Consider the following 22,059-nt stretch of genomic DNA (forward strand, 5'->3'; position numbering starts at 1 on the left):
GATTTTAAACCTTGCATGTGAGGCATGTGCTTTGTACGTCTCTCGCTCGGTGCTCCGTTGGTGTTGTTCCTCCAAAGGATATGGACTCTCGTGGCTGTGCGGTGTTCTGTGCCGTGACTCGACCAGTTACTTGTCCCTCCTAAGGCAGAGAGGCATTTGGGTCACGTCCAGCTGGTGGCCGTTGTGAGCGAGCATCTGCGAACACAAGGACGGATGCCTTTCTGGTGCCCGGGGCTGCTGCACCGTCCCTTCTCCTCGGATTTGATCCTGTGTCGTTGAGATTTTAAAAAGTTTGCGATTTCTCCACAAAGCTCAGGGTTGAACGGCATTTTGCTTGTTTTTGTCCTTTCAGAATCACAGGACGTTAATGACGCAGGTTGTGTGGATAGACCGGCGGAAGGTGAGTTGGAATCTGTTCCCTTTCCGGTTGGAGGTTAAGTCCTCATTGCCAGAGGGGGGGGGGATGGCAGGAGCTCTAGAAAAACTCAGAGAAAGGGATGCAGCTGGAGAATCCTGAAGTTCTTTCGAAGATGCATATAATTCACAGATGCGTAATGGTAATGAATGTTCTGCTGAGAACTTTCAGAATGGCTCAATGTGTCCTGATCGCAGGGCAGGAGGGTGGTTACATCCCTGTCTCGTATGGCTGGGTCAGGGTAGGTCCCCAGCCACCGCTTAAAGGCTCGGCTTGTCTTCTTCCTTTCATAGCCTAGATCGGTCTCGCCTTCACATAGAACAGTCGCTTAAGTTTCCGACAGTGGCCAGATATCTGGGGGGTATCCCTGATTGGTGGGGCTCCTTGACTTGTTTTGGCTCTGGCTGCAGATAGCTGTGCTCAAGTCCAATGCCAGATGCCCCCCACCCACCCCTCTTCTGTTGTTCCAGGGTACCTTGCTGTGGCCGTTGTCAGGAAATCAGACCCCAGTCTCACCTGGAACTCTCTGAGAGGCAGGAAGTCCTGCCACACCGCCGTGGGCAGGACCGCGGGCTGGAACATCCCCGTGGGCCTGCTCTTCAACCAGACGGGCTCCTGCAAGTTCGGTAAGGCGTCCTGAGGGAGTCGTGCGTGGGTAGGCGTGCTGAGCTGTGGGACCTCAGGGAAGGGGGGCTGCGGGGCCGACTGTGGCCCGAAGGCCTCTCTTGGGGTCGGTATGTTGTCTGTGTGGCAGACTGGACAGCAAGGAGTGGGTCACCCCACCCCAAGATAAAAAACTGGAGGACCAGTCAGCTTCTCTGCACCCTAAGAATAGATACAGGTTCTGAGAAGTACAGAATTTTGTTTAATCTTTTGAAGTGTTCCATCCAAATTTCTCCTAGGCGCTGGCTTCCTAATTTGGGGAAGGGCACCTGTTTGCCTTAGGAAACAGACTTCCTCCATGCTGCCAGGAAACCAAATTAAGAGCTCAAGGGTTCTGGCTCTGCCTGCTTCTGGGGCCTTCTCTCCCTGCATGCCCCATGTTCCCCCCGCCATGTGCAGGCCGTGGCCCACCTGCTGTGGGCCTGCTGTGTGGCATGTCCTCACCGGGGCTTGCCTCTCGTGCAGGTGTCGCCTCAAGGAGGACGCTGCTGCATTTTGAGTGGATTTGGGAGCCCGGCTCGGGCAGACTTCCATGGGGCTCTTTCCCAGCCCCGTGGCTGCCTCCAAGCAGGGAGAGGGGACCTTAGCAGGTGCTCCCCGGGCCTCTGCGGAGGTTGACACATGGTGTGGCTCTCCCAGGGGCAGGGCCCACATGAGTCGGATAAGGGGTGCTAGCTGCTCATCGAGGCAGGACCTTCTCGTCCCCAGCGTGCCCTCTCGCCTTCACCCATACAAGTCCATGTTAACTCCTAAACGTGGGTCAGATCACAGGGGGGGTTAGTCGGATCAAGTTCAGCGGCCAGGAGAGAAAACTCCCAAGTAGCAGAGACTTCCAGAAAGCAGAGGTTTCTTTCTCATGGAAGTGAAACCCAGAGATTAGATTGTCTGGAGCTACTGTGATAAGCTCCCAGGGTCAGAGCCCGGGCTTCAAACACAGAGCTGTGATCTGTGTGGCTGCTGTGCTCAAGGTCCCTTCATGGCCCGTATATGTCACAACTGGAGTCCGGGTGCCCACTTTGGCAGGCTGTGTGCAGAAGGAAAGAGAAGAAGGGGAGAAAATCTGGGCCAACTGTCTTCGAAGGGTGTTTCTAAGGAACTTGCTGGAGAGTTCTGTACTAGCCACAGGGCATTTGGTAAGGCCAGTCTTTATTCTAATGGACCGATGCCCAAGTAAAAAGGAGGGCTTCTGTTTCTGAGCATAGGGGACATCAGATCCTGGAGGGCGGCCATTAGGTTTGGCTGTGGGTCACTGCCAAGTTCATCAGTTGAGTCTCAGCCCGAGGGTGTCACAGTGGGCCCCTCTGCCCAGTACCGGACCCTTTTCTCCAGCCCCCGGGCAGACTTCCTGTCAGTGCCTCCGGTGTGAAGCTCTTCTGATTTCTGCTGGGCCCTCTGTGAGTGGCAGCACCAGCTGGTGTGTGACATCGAGGGTGTGGTGTCCTTGCCAGGCTGTGGAATGGACCCAACCCAAGCTGTATGGCCTGCTGGGTGGAGAGACCTCTGATCTCGACTCAGGTGGGAAGCGCTGACTCCTGTGTTCGTTCTCTCCAGATGAATTCTTTAGCCAGAGCTGTGCCCCTGGGTCAGACCCGAAGTCCAATCTCTGTGCGCTGTGTGTGGGCGACGAGAAGGGTGAACACAAGTGTGCGCCGAACAACAATGAGAGATACTTTGGCTACACTGGGGCTTTTAGGTGAGTTCTGCAGCCGAGCCTGCCCCGGGTGGGGCTTTGTTTTTCATACCTCATCCTCCAGCATCTTGACTATGCGCTTCTAAGGAGGCAGACACGGAGACACGGCCTGTCACAGCAGAGCCAAGGAGCGGCCTGTGGGCCCACAAAGGGGCTGCACCCATCAGGGCCCCTCCACTCCTTCCCAAGGCTGCCACGGGGTTGCTGCCGTGGGGCTGCATGACCTCAGCTCTGCCGGGCCCCTCTCTGTGGCCTGGCACCCAAGTCAGCCTCAGTGGGCCTCAGCGTCATTCTCCTCAAAATCAAATGGGTCGTGTCTGTGGCCTCTTAAGTCCTTTCTACAGTTCAATTTTATGGGCAAGAATTCTCTTTCCTGTAGCCGCCACCCTCTTCACCCTCACCCCCCATCAGGGTTGTTCTTATATCTCACAGTTTACTTTTCTCTCTGATTTCAGCCTTAGAAATGGCCAAGACAAAGCAGTAGTGCATTGTTATTTTCCACAAGAAAGTGAAAGATAAACCAAAAAATACGTTTTTAGAATTCACCAGTTTTAACCACTTAGTGATCCACAGTAATTATCCATAATTCAAAATTGCAACCCCGTTCCTACAGAGGTCGGCTTCTCAGGGGTCCTCCCCAATCCCCTTTTCTCTATTCACCAAGAATATATTGCACTTGGGGCTCCTGGGTGGCTCAGTCAGTTAAGCATCTGACTCTTAATTTCAGCTTGATCTCAGGGTTGTGAGTTCAAGCCCTGCATCAGGCCCTGCGCTGGGTGTGGAGCCAATTAAAAAAAAAAAAAAAAAAAAAAGGATATTGCACCACCAGATGGCGTCATGGATCTGACAAGGAAAGTGGCCAAAATGGGGTCTTTGAACTTTTCATATATAAATTCAGTAGCCTTCTCTCCCACAATGGGACGATACAGATGTAACTTTTACTATCATGTGAGTGACTTATGAAAATATTTTGTGAAAGTATGAGAATATCTTTAAAAGACTAAGGATTTGCAAATAGAAAAGCTGTGATGTGATTCTACTCAGAAATATTGAGTAGACACTGAGAAAAACCCAGAGGAATCATGTGGTTTTCTCTTTATAATCACGGGAAGGTATTATTCCATTGGAAACATCTACACCTTAGTCTTCCTCTTTATTCAAGAAGGAAATGTTTTGTCTTTTGTCTAAACTGAAAGCTGGACCCAGAAGTCCTAGCATGGCTACATTTCTAATTAACATTCTTATATTGCTGGTTCTTAATTTTCACTTTTCAGCTATTTTTCTGCTGACTTTCCATTATGGAAGAAGTTCTAGCCTCTCCTGCAACTCCTGTGTCTGTTCCACTCACAAGCACGAATTTCACCTTTTAGCACCCAACATATTTTTATTTCATGTTCAGTGCTTACGTTATTATGAATATGTAAATATTCTCATATCAAATATATGGTGTAATAAGGTTGTACTTCTCTTACAGTACAAAGTTTTCGTTTACTCTAGGGTTAATAAGTGTCTTTTTTTTTTTTTTTTGCTTCATTGTTTCTTTTTTTATTTTGCTTCATTTTTTGCGTCATGTTTTTTTTGCTTCATGTACTTAAAAAAAATCACTAGTTCATCTAAAAACCCGTAGTCAGTAGTGTAAACCTCCTAACAATACATACCCAGACTGAATACTGGCTCTGGTTCATCAGATGCTGGGGAATCTTGCTCTGGCCAAGTCCCGACTGGTGTTCTCGATGCCTCTTGTACAGCTGTCGTCCTTGGATTCCCCTTGATGGTCATTCTGGGATTTCCCTTCACAATACTTTATGTTAAATTGCCTGTTTCCTGGATTCCATATCTTTTGCTTTCTTGGCTTTGTTGGCACAGAACACATCTTTTTTGAGAAAGGCTGAATGGACATTGTTGTTCTTTGAGGATTACATGTCTGAAAATGTGTTTGTACTACCTTTGAAATGATGTATAGTTTGGCTGAATGACTAAGTGTCGGTTGAAAAACATTCTCCCTAGGGATTTTGACAGGATTTTCCCTGTCTGGGAAAGGACAGCATTAGCTATTTTGACCAATCCTCTCACTAAAAACAAGCAAAAATGTTGGAATAGTCCACACGGGCGCGCACACGCGCGTGCACACACACACACACACGCACACACATTCTTAAAAATATCAAATAAGTAACAAAGTAGTAAGATTATTAAGGGAGACTAGGAATTCAGAGAAATAAGAGTTCACTTTGTCCTGAGGATATTTACCTGTCGTGACAAACTTGAACACAGAGGTTACATACGGCTTTAAGGTAGGAGTGAGTCAGAAGTAATTTCCTCACCTACTCCTGAGGGCATCAAGTTGTTGGATGCTGAGGAAAACGGAGGAGAATGCACACCAGCCCGGAAAAACTGAAGGCATGAGCCCCCTCCTGCATGGATTTGCAGCTCAAACTTCTATCCCCTAGAATGGTCCAGAAATTCTCAACTAATGAATCTTTTTATTTATTTATTTATTTATTTATTTATTTATATAAAGACTTTATTTTTTTATTTGACAGAGAGATTCACAGTGAGAGAGGGAACACAAAGCAGAGGGATTGGAAGAGGGAGAAGCAGGCTTCTCACCAAGCAGGGAACTCGATGCGGGGCTCGATCCCAGGATCCTGGGATCATGACCCTGAGCCGAAGGCAGATGCTTAACTACTGAGCCACCCAGGTGCCCCTCAACTCATAAATATTTTTAAAAGTGGTCCCAGACTAGTGGTCCCTCTAGAAACCTGCCTGAAAGACAGCACCTTGAAGATAGGCCTCAATGATTGTTCAAAAATCCTATCTTTTTTTTTTTTTTTAAAGCTTTTATTTATTTATTTGACACAGAGAGAGAGAGAGATCACAAGCCGGCAGAGAGGCAGGCAGAGAGATATGGGGAAGCAGGCTCCCTACTGAGCAGAGAGCCCGATGCAGGGCTCGATCTCAGGACCCTGAGATCATGACCTGAGCGGAAGGCAGAGGCTTAACCCACTGAGCCATCCAGGTGCCCGCCAAATCCTGTCTTGATGACAATGAGAAGTACACAGTCAGAAGTAACTATAATAGTATGAAGCAAACACACAGGGGGAAAGTTATAGAAGCAACATCCAGCAGAAAAAACAGTATTTTTTTCTAAAAGAATAAATTGAACTTCTGGAAAGGAAAAAAAAAAACATAGCATTTGAAACTATCTATGCCATTGGACAGTTTCACAGCTTAGACATAGCTGAAAAGAGAATTAAGGAATATATGTGAAAAAATTATCCAGAATGTAACAGAAAGACAGAAACTACAACAAATTCAAAAATTTAAAAACATTAATCCATTGTCTTCTAAATCTAGAATTTCCGTTGAGAAATCTACCATTTTAGATTCCCCATCCTTTGTATGTGACTCTTCCGTTTTGAAAAAGAAGTATTTTCGATTTTTCAACAATTTATTTGTAACATCCTTGTTCTGAGAGAATGAGCTTTAGGAGGGCGAGGAAGCATCTTAGACACACAGGTCGACACAAAGAATATTTTGTGAAGAGTAAAGAAATCAGACACCTATGCCTCTCCTTTAAATGTGTATTTCTCTCTAAATTTATAGAGATTGAACAATGAATGAAAAATACTTTTTAAGAAAAATTCATTTGGGGTTTTATCGAAAGTAAGATGCTTTGAAAACAAGTTTCTTAAGTTTCTGAGTTAAAAAAAAAAATCTCCAATGTTCTGAAACTTCACACTGATATTTCTTTACGAGAGTCTCCTTTTAAACCTTTGGATTGGACACTTGGTGGGCCTCTTTTGTCTAAAAGCTCAAGTTGTTCTGTTCTGGGAAATCTTACTTCATTATTTCTTAGATAATTTCTACCCTTTTTTCTCTGATTTCTCTTTAAACCTTAATTCTTAAAATATAGACTCTTGGATTATCATTTCATCTTCTTCTTGTTTATTTTTTTTTATTATTTGCTTTTCTTTATCTTCCAGTTTCTGGGGCATTTCCTCAGTTTGACCTAATTGTTATATCATTTTTGAGAATTTTGATAATGATTTTTGTTTTACTTTCTAAGAACAGTTTGTATTCTGACTGCTCATTTTTAAGAGCTTCTTGTTCTTGTTTTATGACTGCTACAATTTCTTTCATCTCTTTAGCGATATTCATTGTAGTAAAAAAAATTTTAGGGTCACCTGGTGGTTCAGTGGGTTAAGCCTCTGCCTTCAGCTCAGGTCATGATCTCAGGGTCCTGGGATTGAGCTCTGCATCGGTCTCTCTGCTCAGCAGGGAGCCTGCTTCCCCCCACTCTCTCTGCCTGCTGCTCTGCCTACTTGTGTTCTCTCTCTGTCAAATAAATAAATAAAATCTTTAAAAAAATTTTTATTCCTTCTCCTGTATTGTCTCTGTATTTTCTGAGCATAATTAACTATGTTTTTGCAGTCTACATTTTTTCCCAGCTTTTATTCCAAAGATCCAGTAGTTTCTGGCCACTTGTCCATATTTGAGAATAAACACAAACAATGACTGTGAGTTCTGCATCAGGTGCCATGTCTTGGCTTGGTTATGGGGCTCACCTATGGGGCAATTGATTCGTGTCATTTCACTGTGGGGCATCCCCATGTCAGAATCTATAGGAATGTTGTTTTTTTTTTTTTTTGAAATTTATAGGACTTTTTTTTTTGATTGATCAACTTTTCCAGAGAGAGAATCATCCCATATGCTTCTTGGGAGGCTGAGTCGGGGAAAGAGGTTATGATTTAACCTTCCAGAATATAGGTTTTCAATCCACTCTCTGACATCAGTGTTGGGCCTCTGCTCTCCACTGTGCTTGGCTCTTTGTCTCTCATATAATTCAGGTTCAATATCTTGTGAACAAGCCTTCAGTCTTCTGCCAGAGGGTGGGGTGTGCGGAGCCATCTCCCATCCAAATGGAATAGAAGGGCACATAAGCCATGTTTATACACACTCTATCCAGTCCTCCTGTCTCAGCCAGATTCGTGATGCCTGGTACTTCTAACTGATGAACTTTCTGGAGTTCTGTAGCACACATCAGTGTTCTTCTGGGCTTCCCTCTCTTCCCCCTTCCATTTACAGCTGTCTCTGCTCTGCTGGTTCAATTACAACTCATTGGTTTGCTCTCCGCCTTCCAAAAGTTGTCAGTACTACCTTCTCTCTTCCCCTCCTGCCCTCCCCTGACTCATGGTGTACAGCTTAAAAAACCTCATTAAAGTTAAAAAAAAAAAAGGAAACCCAAAACCCATCAATTTCACTAATGTCATTTTATTGGGACTCTGGAAGCAGGGAAGATTCATGAACATATGTGTTCAAGCTACCATTTTAAACTCTATGTTCCTGGAAATATTTGTCTTTAATCCCTTGTTCCAGTTTTTGGAATCGATATTACGCATATTTATGAAAACCCTAATCGTTTCTCGTTTGTGGCAATGTGTTTATTTTCCGGAACATTCTAGGTGCCTGGCGGAGAGGGCTGGAGATGTGGCATTTGTGAAAGACGTCACTGTCTTGGAGAACACGAATGGTAAGCCAAGTGTTTCCCTTTCGCGTCTCAGGGTTCAGATTTGCAATTGGGAAGTTATTATGACCTTTTCGAGGCTTTGGATCAATTACTTGCAAAATTCTTTACTTAATCATGCCACGTGGTATGTCTGTGAGTGTCACACTGATTTTGAAACCCTATTCCCTCTCTCTATCTCTCTCTCATACACACACACACATCCCAGCCATACACAGTAGCAAATGTCTCCCTGGCTTTGTCTAGTCAACCACAGAAGTACACCATCTCCCTGTCGCAAAGTTTTAAAAAAAAGAAGTAAGGGGCCTTCATTCAGACCCATGTGAGCCCTCTGTCTGGAAACTCTTTGGGAGTCTTTGGGGGGACAAAATCACAGGCAGGTACCAATAATGGCATAGTGAATAGTAATTGCCAACTTCTGCACCCTGAGCCATCGGGCCTCCCTCCAAACTGTAGCCTTCTTCCGAACCCCTACTTGACCCCTAAGGCAGACATAAAAGCTTGGAGTGATCTCAATATCAAATAGAGCCAAGAGAGCGGATAAAGTGTTTGTTTTGGTTTTTGTTTTTTTGAGGGGAGATAGGGTAGAAGGAGAGAAGCAGGGGCCTGAACATTGGATCTGTGTTTGCACATACACAGACATGTGTAGAATTCTACTTCAAACTTATGAAGCGTTAATCCAAGTGATCTCTGGGGATCGATGGATGTCAGGTTTTTTTTTACTGAAGTGTAATTAACATACGGTGTGATATTAGTTTCGGGTGTACAGTATAGTGATTTAACAATCACTGTACATGACTCAGTGCTTACCACGATAAGAGTACGCTCGTTATCCTAGAGCGATGTCAGATTACGGTGTAAGTTTCTTTGGGATTTTACAACTATTTTTTTAAATCGATGGAACATACTCAATAAACTTACAGAAGTTCCTATCCGTTATACACTAAGAGCCTTTGAATATGAAAGGAAGGAGAAAACAATTTCTTCTTGAACATAAACCAGATGTTCCTTTTCTAGAAATCACTGGAAAATAGGGCACAAGTGGAGGGCGTTCTTTTAAAAAAAAAAAAAATTAACAGCTCTGTTGAGATACAATTCATGCTATAAAAATATGCTCATTCCAAATGTGTGACTCGGTGATCTCTAGCACATTCATGGAGCGTCACACCCACCAGCCCAGCCCAATTCTAGAACACTCTAGAACACTCCAGAAAGTACTCCTGCCCCTTTCCCCACTCCTCCAGAGCTGCCCACCACCAGTCTGCTTTCTGTCTCTGTAGATTTGCCTGTTCTGGACATTTCACAAAAATGGAATCCCGTAGCCTTTAGTGACTGGCTTTTTTTACTGAGCATCACGTTCTCAGGGTTTGTCCACATTGTAGAGCATGTCAAGGTTTTGCTCCCTTATGTGCCTGGATCCTGTCCCCTAGTGTGGACACAGCACTGACGTCTGCTATATTTGGAGTTTGTATAGCTTGTGCAGACAGCTTCCTTCCCTCTCCCTCGTGTCACTGTGACCCACATGTGTGCATTTCAGGAGAAGCCAGTGGACCCAGAAAGGACCTTTACTGAGGGGGGCAACCCCATGGCTGATGCCACCTTTCTTTATCTCCCCAGGTGAGAACCCTGAGGCCTGGGCTAAGGATTTGAAGATGGAGGACTTTGAGCTTCTGTGCCTCGATGGCACCCGGAAGCCCGTGACGGAGGCTCAGACGTGCCACCTGGCCATGGCTCCGAACCACGGTGTGGTATCTCGGCAAGAGAAGGCAACACACTTGAAGCAGGTGCTGCTTGACCAACAGGTGTGGATCGCCAGGGCCTCCTGTCATCTCTCAGCTGCACGGGCTGCTGTGAGGCGGGGTAGTCACAGCGCTAGAGGGGAAGCAGCCCGCCCAGAGCCCATCTTTCCCGTCCCTCTGCATGAAGTTGGTTTCACGCTGAGGAGCTGCCCAAAGTCTCAGTGATGGGAAAAACAGAGGCGTCCGCACGCATAATCTCTAGAAAGAACACACCCAGAACTTCTGTAGTTTGAAGGCTATCTTTGGGAAGTGGTTTGCAGGAAACCGTGCAATTTCCTTAAAGTCTGTGATTCTCTTTAAGAGCATCTAGATTTTGTGTTAGAACACCTCATGTCCAGGTGTGATGTAAAGACGGTGGCCCCAGACTGGTAATAATGGGTACAGGAACCTCACTGTGGCATGCTCACTGATGCTGGTAAGATGGGTTCATCACTGAGGTGTGTTGCTCTTGCCCCTCGGATGAGGCTGAGTGACCCACCCGCCCAAGGCAGTGACCTGATCAAGGACAGAGATGATTTCCAATGCAGACTGCCTGTCTGCGAGAGCTGGCCTCTTGGAATTGCTGTAGGTGATCAGCTTTTGTGGGAGTTCTCAGAAATCCTCAGCTGTCACCTAGCCACCCAGAGATTTTAGGGGAAGAGACTGCAGATGGACAAGGAAGGAAAGATGGCAGGAGGTGAGATCAGAAGTAGGGGAGGGGTGCAGTCCTTATCTGGTGTGTCTGTCCCCTGTGGGGCATGGGCTGCTGGAGGACATGGGGCAGGGCGGGGCTCAGCCAAGTGGTGGAAGGCATCCAGAACTCAGCTCCTTTCATTCTGTGGGCTTCCCAGGGCTGAGCCTGGACGGAGGAGGTGTCTGTTCTACATTCTCCTGTTTCCCTCGGCTACTCTCTTACTGTCTGCCTTGTTACTATAGAATCAGTTTGGAAGAAACGGCGAGAAGTGCCCAAGAGACTTTTGCTTGTTCTTGTCTGAGACCAAAAACCTTCTGTTCAATGACAACACGGAGTGCCTGGCCAGACTCCAGGGCAAAAACACGTATCAAGAATATTTGGGATCAGCGTACGTCACGGCTGTTGGTAATCTGAGACAGTGCTCGAGCTCCCGTAAGTGCGACACCCCGGGGAAGCCGGCACGTGGGAAGGGTGGCAAGGTTGCTGGGCTGGGTGGCATTTTGGGAGTGAAGATGGGAATAAAAAAGTCACGGCGATGTGCTTTCCTGCTGCCTTGGGAAGTTACGGTGTCACTGACAAGATGAAAGACTTAGGGAAAAATCAGGCACTAGTAATATGCTCAATTTTTATAATGCTGAGGGCCCGTCCTGGGTTTTAGAAACTGATGATACATTTTATCCAGTAGAATGAAATGTGTGTACATGTATGTAGCTATATGTATATATGCTTATACACACGTACATGCACATACATGTACGTGTGTGTATACATGTATGTATTCAGAAAGGACAAATGCTGGTCTCCAGACAGTTACTGTAAATGCCAGCCATGGAAAATACAAAGTCTTAGAAAGCATCTTAGCTAGGAAAATGTATTGAAAAATGATTGCTCCTTGAAGAACACGTGTAAGATACTGCTGAGTGTCGTAAGATCCCAGGGGTGATTCTAACACTACAATGTGCACCACCTGGCCTGGGCATGGGGTCGCCCAGAATCTGGTTCCTGGGACCTCATCGACAGCTGGAGACATCGGGGTGGTGGGGGCTCCAGGGTGGGGTGGGGCCCAGAAGCTCTAGTATCAGTCCTTCACAGCTAGGCACTGTGTCCCCCACAACCCCGCCTACTGAGGGGACACTGGGCTGTGTTTGGAGGTATTTTTGATTCTTACAACATAGGAGAGTGCAGCTGGTGTCTGTGGGCAGCAGCCATGGTTGCTGCTGAACAAAGCAGAGAACAGCCCAGTCAACCAAGGGCTGCCCGGGCCCCAATGTCAATACCACCGCTGTTCTTTAGCAGGGCAATTTGATCAGGTGGTTCGAGGACTCTGTTCTGAGAAAGAGGCTGCAGGGCTATTCCAGAGTGTGTGCCTCTTGAGGACAGGGCCCATGCATCCCTGCAGGAACCTTGGCACTCAGCACAGTGCCTCACACCAAGCAGGCCTCGGGGAGTACTTGTCAGTGCCCAAGGGCATGAGGAGGTGATCGCCGCTGTGGACAGATCTGCATGAAGACAGGGCATTGACGGCTCCCATCCGAGGACCATCTGTGCCTTGTGAACTTGACTGTGACAGCTGAGTCAATTAGAGGCAAAAGGGGGTGGGGCCTGTGTCACTCAGGCGAGGACAGGAAGTCACCCTGGTTAGTGAGGCCCAGAGCCAAGGGGCCACCATCAGGAGGAGGCTCAGAGGGCCAAGGTGAGCAAGCACGGGCCGCAGGTTGGTGGGAGAAAGCAGGGGAAGGTCTGTGTTTCAGTACCCTCCTTGACTGATATCTTGGTTAAAAAAAAAAAAAAAAGAAATCGGTTTTTGACTTTCCTGCTTTGGTGTGTCCCACAGCGCTTCTGGAAGCCTGCGCCTTCCTGAGTAGATAAAACCCGCCAGAAGATGGCCTGGCCTCCCTTCCTGAGGCGCTTCAGCCCCTCGCTGCTCCCGGCCCTTCCCCGGGGCGCTGGGCCTTCTCCCACCCTGGCCAGTCGTCTGCTTTCCCAACCCCGTGCTATCATCCTTGCAGTAAAATAAAATGAGAAAGGCTGTCGATTTTCATTCCTTGTAAGGCATCATTCATCTTTTCTAGATTTTATGCTGAAATCATGGGTCTGGTCAGGTGCTGGGCCAGCTGGACCGCTCCTTCTGCATTTCCCAGGCCCTGTGCCTCCTCTGTCCCACAGGCTCTTGGAGGCAAAGGACAGGCCCGGTAGCTGGTTTCCCCAAGGGCATCGGCTGGTTGTTCACATGGTTGTTTGTGTGTGTGCTTGTGTATGTGTGTGTTTCTAGGCCAGGGGGAGGGAATAGGGAGTAGGAATGAAGGCATCCTAAGATGTGAAAGAAACTGGATATCACAAAGATTTTTGGAGTGTTTGGTAATTTTAAATAAAATACGTCGGTACGGCGAATGTACAAGTAATGCAGGCATCATAGGGAGAGGTAACAGCCTTCTGTCCCTTTGTCTTCTGACTGGCCTTATCGTCCGCCTCACCTCCGGCTAATCTCCATTCACTTGTTTTTTTCCCCCACTTTCCTCGGCCCAGCTCTGGAGAGCATGGCTCAGGCAGGCTGCCCTCTCGTCCTTCAGCAGGCAGAGTGGGCTGGTCGGGCCACTCTCTCATTCTCTCTGCATCCCACTGTGACTGGGTTCTAACCTGTTCTCTCTCCCGAGTGGTTCTGGAAAATGACGCCCATGCCCTCCCAAACCACCAAGCTTCTCAGGGTTTCCGGCTCTCTTTCCCCGAGCCCCGGGGCCGCTCCTCGAACCCCGTTCCTTCAGCTTCCACTCATCCTCCTCTCCGGCTTCCTTCCCCCGCCGTGTGGAGGACCCGTGCTTTGTCCTTGAAGTGTGCCTCCCCTGTGGCTTTCTTCTCCAGGGTTTTCCTTCTGACCCATGAAAGAACCAAATGACCAGGTCTCAGCTGCTAATGCAGACTTTCTTCCAGAAACTGGAGCTCAGTGGTGGCCAGGTACCACTCTCTCAGACTGCTAATTCTTCCTCAGGAAGGGAACATTCTCTGGCTTTCAGTTTTTCCATTAGCTCACTGGACCCAACAGGCAAACGCATGCCAACTGGGTGAAGACAAAACAGCCGCCAGACAAGGGTGGCCAGCATTGACCACCACCAATGGGTAGGTAGCTTTGCTGCAGCCTCCACCAGGTTCTGAAATCTGCCAAGAAAGAACATGTATTAGGGTCCCCTAGGCTTTGGAAGAAAACTCACTTTTTGCTACTATGAATTATGGTCCAGATATGCCGTCCCTCCTCACTGAACTTGAGAACATTTTTCAGGGAGCAACATTTGATTCTGTTGTCACATTCATTACTATACGAGCCCCGCAAGGCATAACATTTGGACAGTATGAACCTTCTCGTATAAATAAGATACAAAGGAGAAATTAAAGCCCCACCAGTGAAAAACCCTTTCTGGCCATCAGCTCATGCTAAGTTCTATCAAACAGCAATCTCTTGTTTCTGCCTCACACCCGTGTCTTTCCACCAGCGACTCTTTCGCTCTGAGACCCGGGCTGAAAGAGAGATGGGGAGGGGTGCCTCACCGTAATTTTTAGAGCTTCTGTAGGACGACAGCATGGTCATTCCCATCACTTCATTGTCCTAAATCAGTCGGGTGGCTGCGGCGTCGAGGAGGTGGGTATATGATGTCCCGTAGGGAGAGGCCCAGTGGGAAGGAGCAGTGAACATCTTGGCCATAGGACTCTATTTCACTTCTGTGCCTGAGGCTGTACCTTCATTTAGTTCAACCCTAAGGCTCTGGTCCTTCTCTTTTCTGAGATTTGGTGTTGTCAGCAGAACACACAGGAACATCCGTACATCAGGGTCACAGTCACGAAATGTAGAGAAGGTGAGCAAATCACCATTCTGCTGTGGTCGTGGGTGTGAGAAGCCACCTGCTTCTTCCAACCGAAGGGACAGTCCCACTGGGTTGTGAACACTGTGGCCTGAACCAGGTCATTTCTAGTGTTTGAGCCAGAATGAAATAAATGGGTGAAGTTGAGTCTGGATTTTAGGATGGAAGCAAAGGGTATGTTAAGAAATGGTCGTAAGCTGGGGCGCCTGGGTGGCTCAGTGGGTTAAGCCACTGCCTTCGGCTCAGGTCATGATCTCAGGGTCCTGGGATCGAGTCCCACATCGGGCTCTCTGCTTAGCGGGGAGCCTGCTTCCTCCTCTCTCTCTCTCTGCCTGCCTCTCTGCCTACTTGTGATCTCTCTCTGTCAAATAAATAAATAAAATCTTAAAAAAAAAAAAGAAAGAAAGAAATGGTCGTAAGCGGCCACAGGGGTTGAGAAAACTGAGCCCTCTACCCTGAGAGTAAGAGTTTGGAGCCAACTCAATCAAGTTGACTCACTCTCCTAGATGAATAAGGGAACTTAGAGTTGGTCGCAGGTGAGGGAAATGTGGAGATGGTGGAAAATCCACTCAGAGAGGACCCATGGGCCTTAGCCTCTCAGATTCTAAAAGAAAATGTCATCATGGAGACAATTCCTGCCCCTGCTGGCCAGGATACTTTATCCTGGACACCTAATACTATCAGTGATTGGACCCATCTTGGCCATCTCCCATCAGGACAGGGTCTGCCTTTGGGGAGAGCATGTGGGGAGCGGATCCCTACTTCTGGAATGAAAGGTGGAGACCAGTAATGAGGGTGGGTGACAGGGGGTCGGAAGAGGGTGAGGCTCCAGGAACCTGTGGAAATTTGGAGTGGGACCCTGAGCCCTCTGCAGAGCAGGAGATAGGTACCACGGCATGCTATCTGAGTCCTAAGGGAGGGTGTCGCTGCAGAAACATGACGTGGAGAATCCGGAGTAAGGCAGGGACAGATGGTGGAAGAGAAGAAACAGCCCACCAGCTTCTTTGCTTCAGCTTGGCTGGGATGGCGGTCAAAGCCTCCAGTCATGAGAAGGAACCAACGTGTGCACTTTGTCTTAGCCAAGAGCAACATCCCTCCTTCTGTGCGTCTCAGATCTTCAGGGACACACAAACCCCGAAACTGCACCCGCAGTAAACTGTCTTCGAGCTTGGCACTCATGAATTCTCGCAGAAATGGGAAGTCTGCACATTTCAGTTCCATAACTTCCCGGATGCTCCTTTCTCCTCCCACTTGGGGGGCATCCCACCGAGCGCAAGCCCTGGGCTGCCACGTGACCTTTGGTCCCCACTTTCTTTTCACACTGAAAGGAGGGTGGCCTCGGCTTGGTGTCCCTGCTTTCACTTCCTCCGACCCCTGACTCCTCACAGGCTTCAAGGGAAAGCCCGGAGCCTTGCATTCTGCATGGTTTCCAGCCTGTGTAGCTTCTCTAGGCTCTCTACCCCCTGGCCAGACCTCGCCAGCCCTGCTCTGGCTTGTAGCTGTCTCTGCCTGGCTCCTCAAATTCCCTCTGCCCCCGAGCTTGGTCCCAGAGGAAGACAACCCCCTTTCCTGTTTGTCCTGGCCGCAGACCATGCCCACACACAGGACAGGGGACAGAGAAATGGCCCAAGGAAAATGCATCAGAATTTCATGGTGCTTGGCCAGAGAGCAGTCAGAGGACAGCCCTGCCAGCCTGTACGAAAGCCAGGGAAGGTACCTCTTTCCCAGGGTGTGTACAGGTTCCTGCCTGGGAGCACGGTCTGCTCAGCGACATGGGCTGGATTTCAGGTTCAATGTCTCCCTCATTAGGGTGTGTAGGCAGGAGCCCACCTGCATAGCCGCCCAGGTGCCGCAGACACAGAAGATAGAGCAGATGCCGAATTCTTAAGGGAGGATCACTTATGTCTGAGCACAGATGCCCTCCAGGGAGACCGCTGCTGAAGCTCGTAACATCAGTCATGCTCCCTCGCCCCGAGATAGCATCGTCTCCTCTCCTCCAGGCCACATCTTTAGGACTAGTTTGCAGACCGCTCCCTATCACCCTTATATCCATCTACCCGTGATTCTGAGCACTATGGGTGTAGCAACACTGGACACTGTCGTGTGCATGTATCACTGAGGAAATGAGCAAATGTGCGGATGCTTTGGGGGACCTAGAGTTACCATGAAAGAAGAGAAGAGGACAGACATACGGAATGGAGAAGGTGAGGTGGAAGCACTGGGTTGGGCGGGAACGGGCGGTATCAGTCCCAGCTCATAATTGGAGTACAATTTCTTGTACGTGATCCAGGCCTACTAAGGAGAAGAGTGGAGGTTAGGGGGGTAACTTCTGTTTAATTGAGCTTCAAAACAGATATTTCCCATTATTGAAGTTGATTCCAACATTTCGTCCCCTAAAGCTGATCCGTAGAGAAATTTTACATCATTCGTCTTCAAAAATGTGGCTCAGTTGGTTGGGCGGCTGCCTTCGGCTCAGGTCATGATCCTGGCGTCCTGGGATCGAGTCCCACATCAGGCTCCTTGCTCGGCAGGGAGTCTGCTTCTCCCTCTGCCTCTGCCTGCCATTCTGTCTGCCTGTGCTCACTCTCTGTCTGATAAATAAATAAAATCTTAAAAAAAAAAAATGTCTTGTTCACAAAAGGTGCTGCCGAACACTGAGACCTGCCTGCAAGCGTAAGACAGCACTCCTGTGTACTTATCACTTGGGAGACGTTTATAGATTCTCCACTTGATGTTTACCTTCTAGCCTAGCATGGAGGGTTGCAGAGTGCCCCTCCACTGGAGGTAAAACGAAAGCTCTCCAGTTGCTCAAACTGATTTTAAAAAGAGGGAAATGTCTTTAGTCCTTGCACAGAGGTCTGAAAATCACGGCTAAGTTCAGAAAACATTTTTTAAAAAAGATTTATTTATTTATGGGGGCGGAGAGAGAGAGGGAGAGAGAGAACATGAGAAGGAGAGGCAGAGGGAGAGGAGAGAGGGAATCCCAAGCAGACTTGATCTCACGACCCCGGGATCAGGACCTGAGCTGAAACCAAGAATCAGATGCCTAACCGACTGACCCCCCAGGGGCCCCCAGGAAATATGTCTGATACAAGTTTGCATGAGAACAGAGGTCGCATTTCTGCAACTTAACTTACAAAAAATTGTATTATCCTGCTAGGGCACCTGAGTGTCTCAGTGAGTTAAGTCTCCGACACTTGCTCTTGATCTTGAGGTTATGAATTCAGGCCCCATATCTGGCTCTGCGCTGGGCATTGGGCCTACTTCATTTATTTTATTTTTTAAAAGTATTTTATTTATTTATTTGACAGAGAGAAACGTAGGGAGAGAGGGAACACAAGTAGGCAGAGTGGGAGAGGGAGAAGCAGGCCTCCCGCCAAGCAAGGAGCCCAATGCCTGGCTCGATCCCAGGACCCTGGGATCATGACCTGAGCAGAAGGCAGACGCTTAACTGAGGCACCCAGGGGTCCTTGGCACTACCAGTTTAATGCACATCGTAAATTCCAGTATTTTCTACAGAGAACCACCAACGAATAACCATTGATTTCCTCATTTTTCCCACATTTTGTAAATGTGTCCAACGAAGCCATTTTCCTGCCCAACACATGTTTTAACCCCCATCCATTACAACACATCTTAGCAGATTCCACTTCAGATTGTACTGAATGAGGTTTCTCAATTCCTTCTAGAATAGTCTCACCAGGAGTTATTTCCACCCAGATTATTCATGTAGCAAGTAGCCAAGGAGACCTAGCAAATTCCACAGAGCAAGTCCCTTCTACCTCTTTATCCATAGTTTCCAGCTAGCCAGTTCTTTCAACTACCCGCAAGAAAATGTGCCTAGATAATTACTTCTATATGAATGGGTTGCTTCTGATTTCAAATGTGGTCTGATTGGTTTTAAGGGTATGTATATATTTCTTCTGTTTCCTTGCCTGATTTTTGGAATTTTGGCAGGCTGGGACAAAGCCCAAGTTTTGGAGCTAGTGGCACGTTTGTGTCCCATCCCTGCCACTTTCCAGCTACATGAGCCTAGACCAATTTCCATGCCTCAGTTCCCTCCTTAGCGAAATGAGACACATTCCATCCATACCCGTGGTCAAGTATTGAGGTGCAAAGGGGCTCAGGTTAGCAAACAGCCTTCCACAACACCTGAGACAAATTCGGTGCTTGGAAAATGCTGGTTCTTCCTGTATCCTGTTTTATACACAAATGCATAAAAAAAAAAAAACCCACAAAACAGGGCCAAGTTACAAAAATCAATGTTTATTTGTGCTACCTTAGACAGAAGCTAGTTTACACTAGCTCGGAGGGGAATGGAATGGTCGTGTCCTTCTCTGGATGCCTCTCGTGTAGATTCCTCCCTGGACTGAAGCGGAGGGCCACTGCACACCGAGCAAGGGTGGCAGAGGTGTCTTCTGAATGTGGGGTCGAGGAACGCGTGCAGGAGGGGGTTGACGCAGCAGTGGGTGGCCGCGACAATTCTCAGGATCTGGACGCTCCTGTCCAGGTTGTAGTCGCTCTTGCAGTCATGCAGGGAGAAAAAGTCTTTAAAAGTGGAGAGGAAAAGGGCTATATTGTAGGGTCCCCACATCAGAAGGAAAGCAGCCATTATGGCAAAAACAAGCTTGGAACGTCCAGACCTCCTCTCCCCAGACCTTCGTATTTTTCTCACTCGCACGTAGCAAAAGACAAAAACGCACAGTGGAAAAAGAAGTCCCAGAATGTTCATTTTTAAGGTCAGATAACGCTTCCAGGATGTCTCCTCTGCCGGCAGGAAGTGAGGTCGTCCGAAGAAGCACTTGGATGTCTGGCTTTCCATCTGAGCTTTGTAAAACACGGATTCGGGCAAAATGACCAGAGCGGCTAGGACCCACGCCAGGACACTTGAGACCAAGCCCCACCGTGCTGTCCGGGCGGTGGAGGACAAGCTCACGGGGAAAAACTCCAGGTACCTCTGCACGGTCAGGAGGACGTTGAAAAACACTTCACTGTACAGGCCTATGGAGTAAAGTACCACGAGAATTCTACAGAAGGGGTTGTCGAGAACCCCCCCATGCGTCCCAGTGTAGGCCCAGAATGGCAGGGCCAGCAAGAAACACAAATTTGAAATGGTCAAGTTTAGGAGGTAGATATTTTCCCTGTGCTTGAGTCCTTTATGCTTCACCAGGATAAGCGCGACCCAGACACTGCCCAGGAGACCCGCCAGGAACACGGCGGTGGAGAGCTGCGGAACCACGCGGGCCGCCAGGAACTTGGGGTCGTAGGGGTCGCACTGTTCTGCTTCGCCGCTGTTCACGTCATCCTCGATGAGGACGTCATAGTCATCGTCGGGGGCTGACGTGTAATTATCCATCTTCAGGCTGCCCCGCATGGACCAGTGAGATTCTTTTCCTTCATACAGCTGGGTGGTCCTGGAGTGGGAAAAAAAAAAAAATGGGATTAGTGTCCGTGAAGCCACCTGTCTCTTTGCTGGTGGTTCATTTTACCTAAAGGAGGTCTACAGCTCAGAAGATTGAAAAATAAACATTTCTCTGATGCATCCGCACCTGCTGAGAGCGGCTGCTGTAAATGACCTCCTCGTTAAGCCGGCACGTACTGGACCATGCGCTAATACCACCGGGGAAATTAAGTAAGCATTACACCTCTTCACAGAACTTAAATTCTCCCGGTGGAAACACGGTTTGCCTCTCTGAAGATAATATTTAAGGAAACGCACCATCAAAGAGAGCCAAGCAGCGCTGTTTAGTGTCTTGAAATAAGTATCAGTCCTAATTCCTACGTGTTCAAAGAGTCTGTTCACCCTGGCAGACAGCTTCCTGTGACAGGCTGGCCGAGTTCTTCTCTCCAAGGACAGAAACAAAGGTTTGCAAAAGTGAAACCATCCCCAGCATCAACATAGACGTCACTGGTTAAACACAGAGATGACTTACCCCTTGACAGAGTTCCAGCGGGGCAGGGCACAGCCTCCTGACCCACCATCAGAGCTGCCGTGGGAATGGCCTGGGGCCCCTGAGACACCGGCTTTCTTCTGAGCAGCCCCGGTCTTGACCTTGGGGGCAAGAGAAGCCACTGTTTAAGCCCTGGGGAGCTCTACACCACAAGTCACTGGTCACGGTTTCAGGGACTAACCCAAAGAAAACAACTTGAAAGCTTCTCCGGACCCCTACAGTGTTTCTCAAGCCTCTGAGAGAAACCAGGAAGTTGTTTTCTCCTCCCGGTTCCCCCTGGACCCCGCCTTTGATTTCCCCCTGGCCTTTAGACAGGCGTCCTCCTGGCTGTCTCAGATAAGGGAACTGACTTGTCATTGCTCCCCAGTGATACGAGGTGGGGTGACAGCAGGACACTTCTGAGTGGGTGACAGCCAGCAGTGGAGGATAAAGCGTCCTGTGGGAGCTCTGTGTGCAGACCTCAAGGCAGAAGCCCACTCTGTGCATCTGTAGGGCATCTAGAAGGCTCGGGGAGAACCACAGTGAATGGTTGAGAGACCCTGGTGGGGGGGGGCGTCCCAAGAGAGGTCTGAGGACAAAGGAAGCCACAGAGTGGTGTCACTTGGGAAGGGGGCTGGTGCAGAGAGGCTAGGGATCAGTGAGTGGGGGGCTGCTATGGGAGTTAACAAAAATGTTGTGAAGAAAACCAGGAGTTAAGCAAGCTGTGAAGCGCTGCCCCTGCTCCCAGAAGATTCCAGAAAATTCCATGGAGGTTGGGGGTGGGTCAAGTCTGGGCTACAGAGCCGGTGGGGAGAGCTCCCCGCCCAGGACTGTGGTGGGGGGAAGGGGGAGGTCTGAGGTTGGACAGAAAGGAAGCTGGAGGAGTCCAGATTTCACGGTGGAGGGAGGAAGCAGGGGGTGGTCAGGGGGCAGGAACCAGGCAGGGAGGGTGGCTTGGAAGAAGGATGAAGGGAGAAGAGGAACACCAACCAGCAGGGAAGTCCCTATGAACTTCTCCCAGATCCGCTCTCGGGACCCGTGACTGACCTAATTTGGGGCCACCCCACTGCACCGTGGTTTAGCACTCACAGACCTGGTTCGAGGACATCCTGTTAACGAACGCCAGAGACGTGCCTGAGGTAGCTTTCAACTCAGAGCATGGACCCGTGAAGATGGAAATAGAAGCAAACTATTAAAAGAAAGGCAAAAACAAACATAAAAAGGGCCCAGACGAAAATGTGGTTGAGTGTTAAATTTAACTCAAAGATGACGTTTGTCCTCCGCACGGGGGTTGGCGTCGCTGGGAATCTGGGCGGTGAGCGCCTCCCAGCAAGGACATGGCCCCCTCCCCCCGGCACAGGCTTCTCTAAGTGAGTGGGAGGTCACTGCCCACTGGAGGCGGCACAGTTCTGGGACCCGTGGACCGTCTGCCTGGGGCTCTCCCTCCCTGGGCTGGGCGGTTCGGGGCCACACCAGCCTCACCCTCTCCTCCCCAGGACCTTGAGTAAGTG

At 48.7% G+C, this 22,059-nt stretch overlaps 2 protein-coding genes across 4 annotated transcripts in view; one reads left to right on the forward strand and one right to left on the reverse strand.

Annotated features, from left to right (window-relative positions):
• Nucleotides 1-12,808, forward strand: part of LTF (lactotransferrin) — a 28,036-nt gene extending 15,228 nt beyond the window's left edge. The window contains exons 11-17 of the mRNA XM_045080747.1: nt 353-400; nt 886-1,041; nt 2,630-2,771; nt 8,234-8,301; nt 9,913-10,097; nt 11,010-11,199; nt 12,602-12,808. Coding sequence (XP_044936682.1) covers nt 353-400; nt 886-1,041; nt 2,630-2,771; nt 8,234-8,301; nt 9,913-10,097; nt 11,010-11,199; nt 12,602-12,636 — 824 coding nt within the window. The 3' untranslated portion in view covers nt 12,637-12,808. The remainder of the gene's footprint in view (nt 1-352; nt 401-885; nt 1,042-2,629; nt 2,772-8,233; nt 8,302-9,912; nt 10,098-11,009; nt 11,200-12,601) is intronic.
• A 6,056-nt stretch (nt 12,809-18,864) lies between these two features.
• On the reverse strand, nt 18,865-21,660 carry CCRL2 (C-C motif chemokine receptor like 2). Of its 3 annotated transcripts, none has more exons than XM_004760804.3 (3): nt 21,642-21,660; nt 20,552-20,670; nt 18,865-20,032 (listed from the first exon to the last, which is right to left on the reverse strand). In XM_004760804.3, exons 1-3 carry the CDS (start codon nt 21,654-21,656, stop codon nt 18,910-18,912), a joined length of 1,257 nt encoding a protein of 418 aa, XP_004760861.2. In that variant the 5' UTR covers nt 21,657-21,660; the 3' UTR covers nt 18,865-18,909. The 3 variants fall into 3 exon arrangements, with proteins under 3 accessions (XP_004760861.2, XP_004760862.2, XP_012916211.2); XM_004760805.3 differs by lacking the exon at nt 21,642-21,660 and adding an exon at nt 20,338-20,458 and having other exon boundaries at nt 20,552-20,923; XM_013060757.2 differs by lacking the exons at nt 20,552-20,670; nt 21,642-21,660 and adding an exon at nt 20,168-20,322.
• Between the last annotated feature and the right edge of the window lie 399 nt (nt 21,661-22,059).

The sequence above is a fragment of the Mustela putorius genome, unplaced genomic scaffold (genome assembly GCF_011764305.1).
Source record: "Mustela putorius furo isolate JIRA1106 unplaced genomic scaffold, ASM1176430v1.1 tig00000095_pilon_pilon_pilon, whole genome shotgun sequence".
In the NCBI taxonomy this organism is placed as follows: domain Eukaryota; kingdom Metazoa; phylum Chordata; class Mammalia; order Carnivora; family Mustelidae; genus Mustela; species Mustela putorius.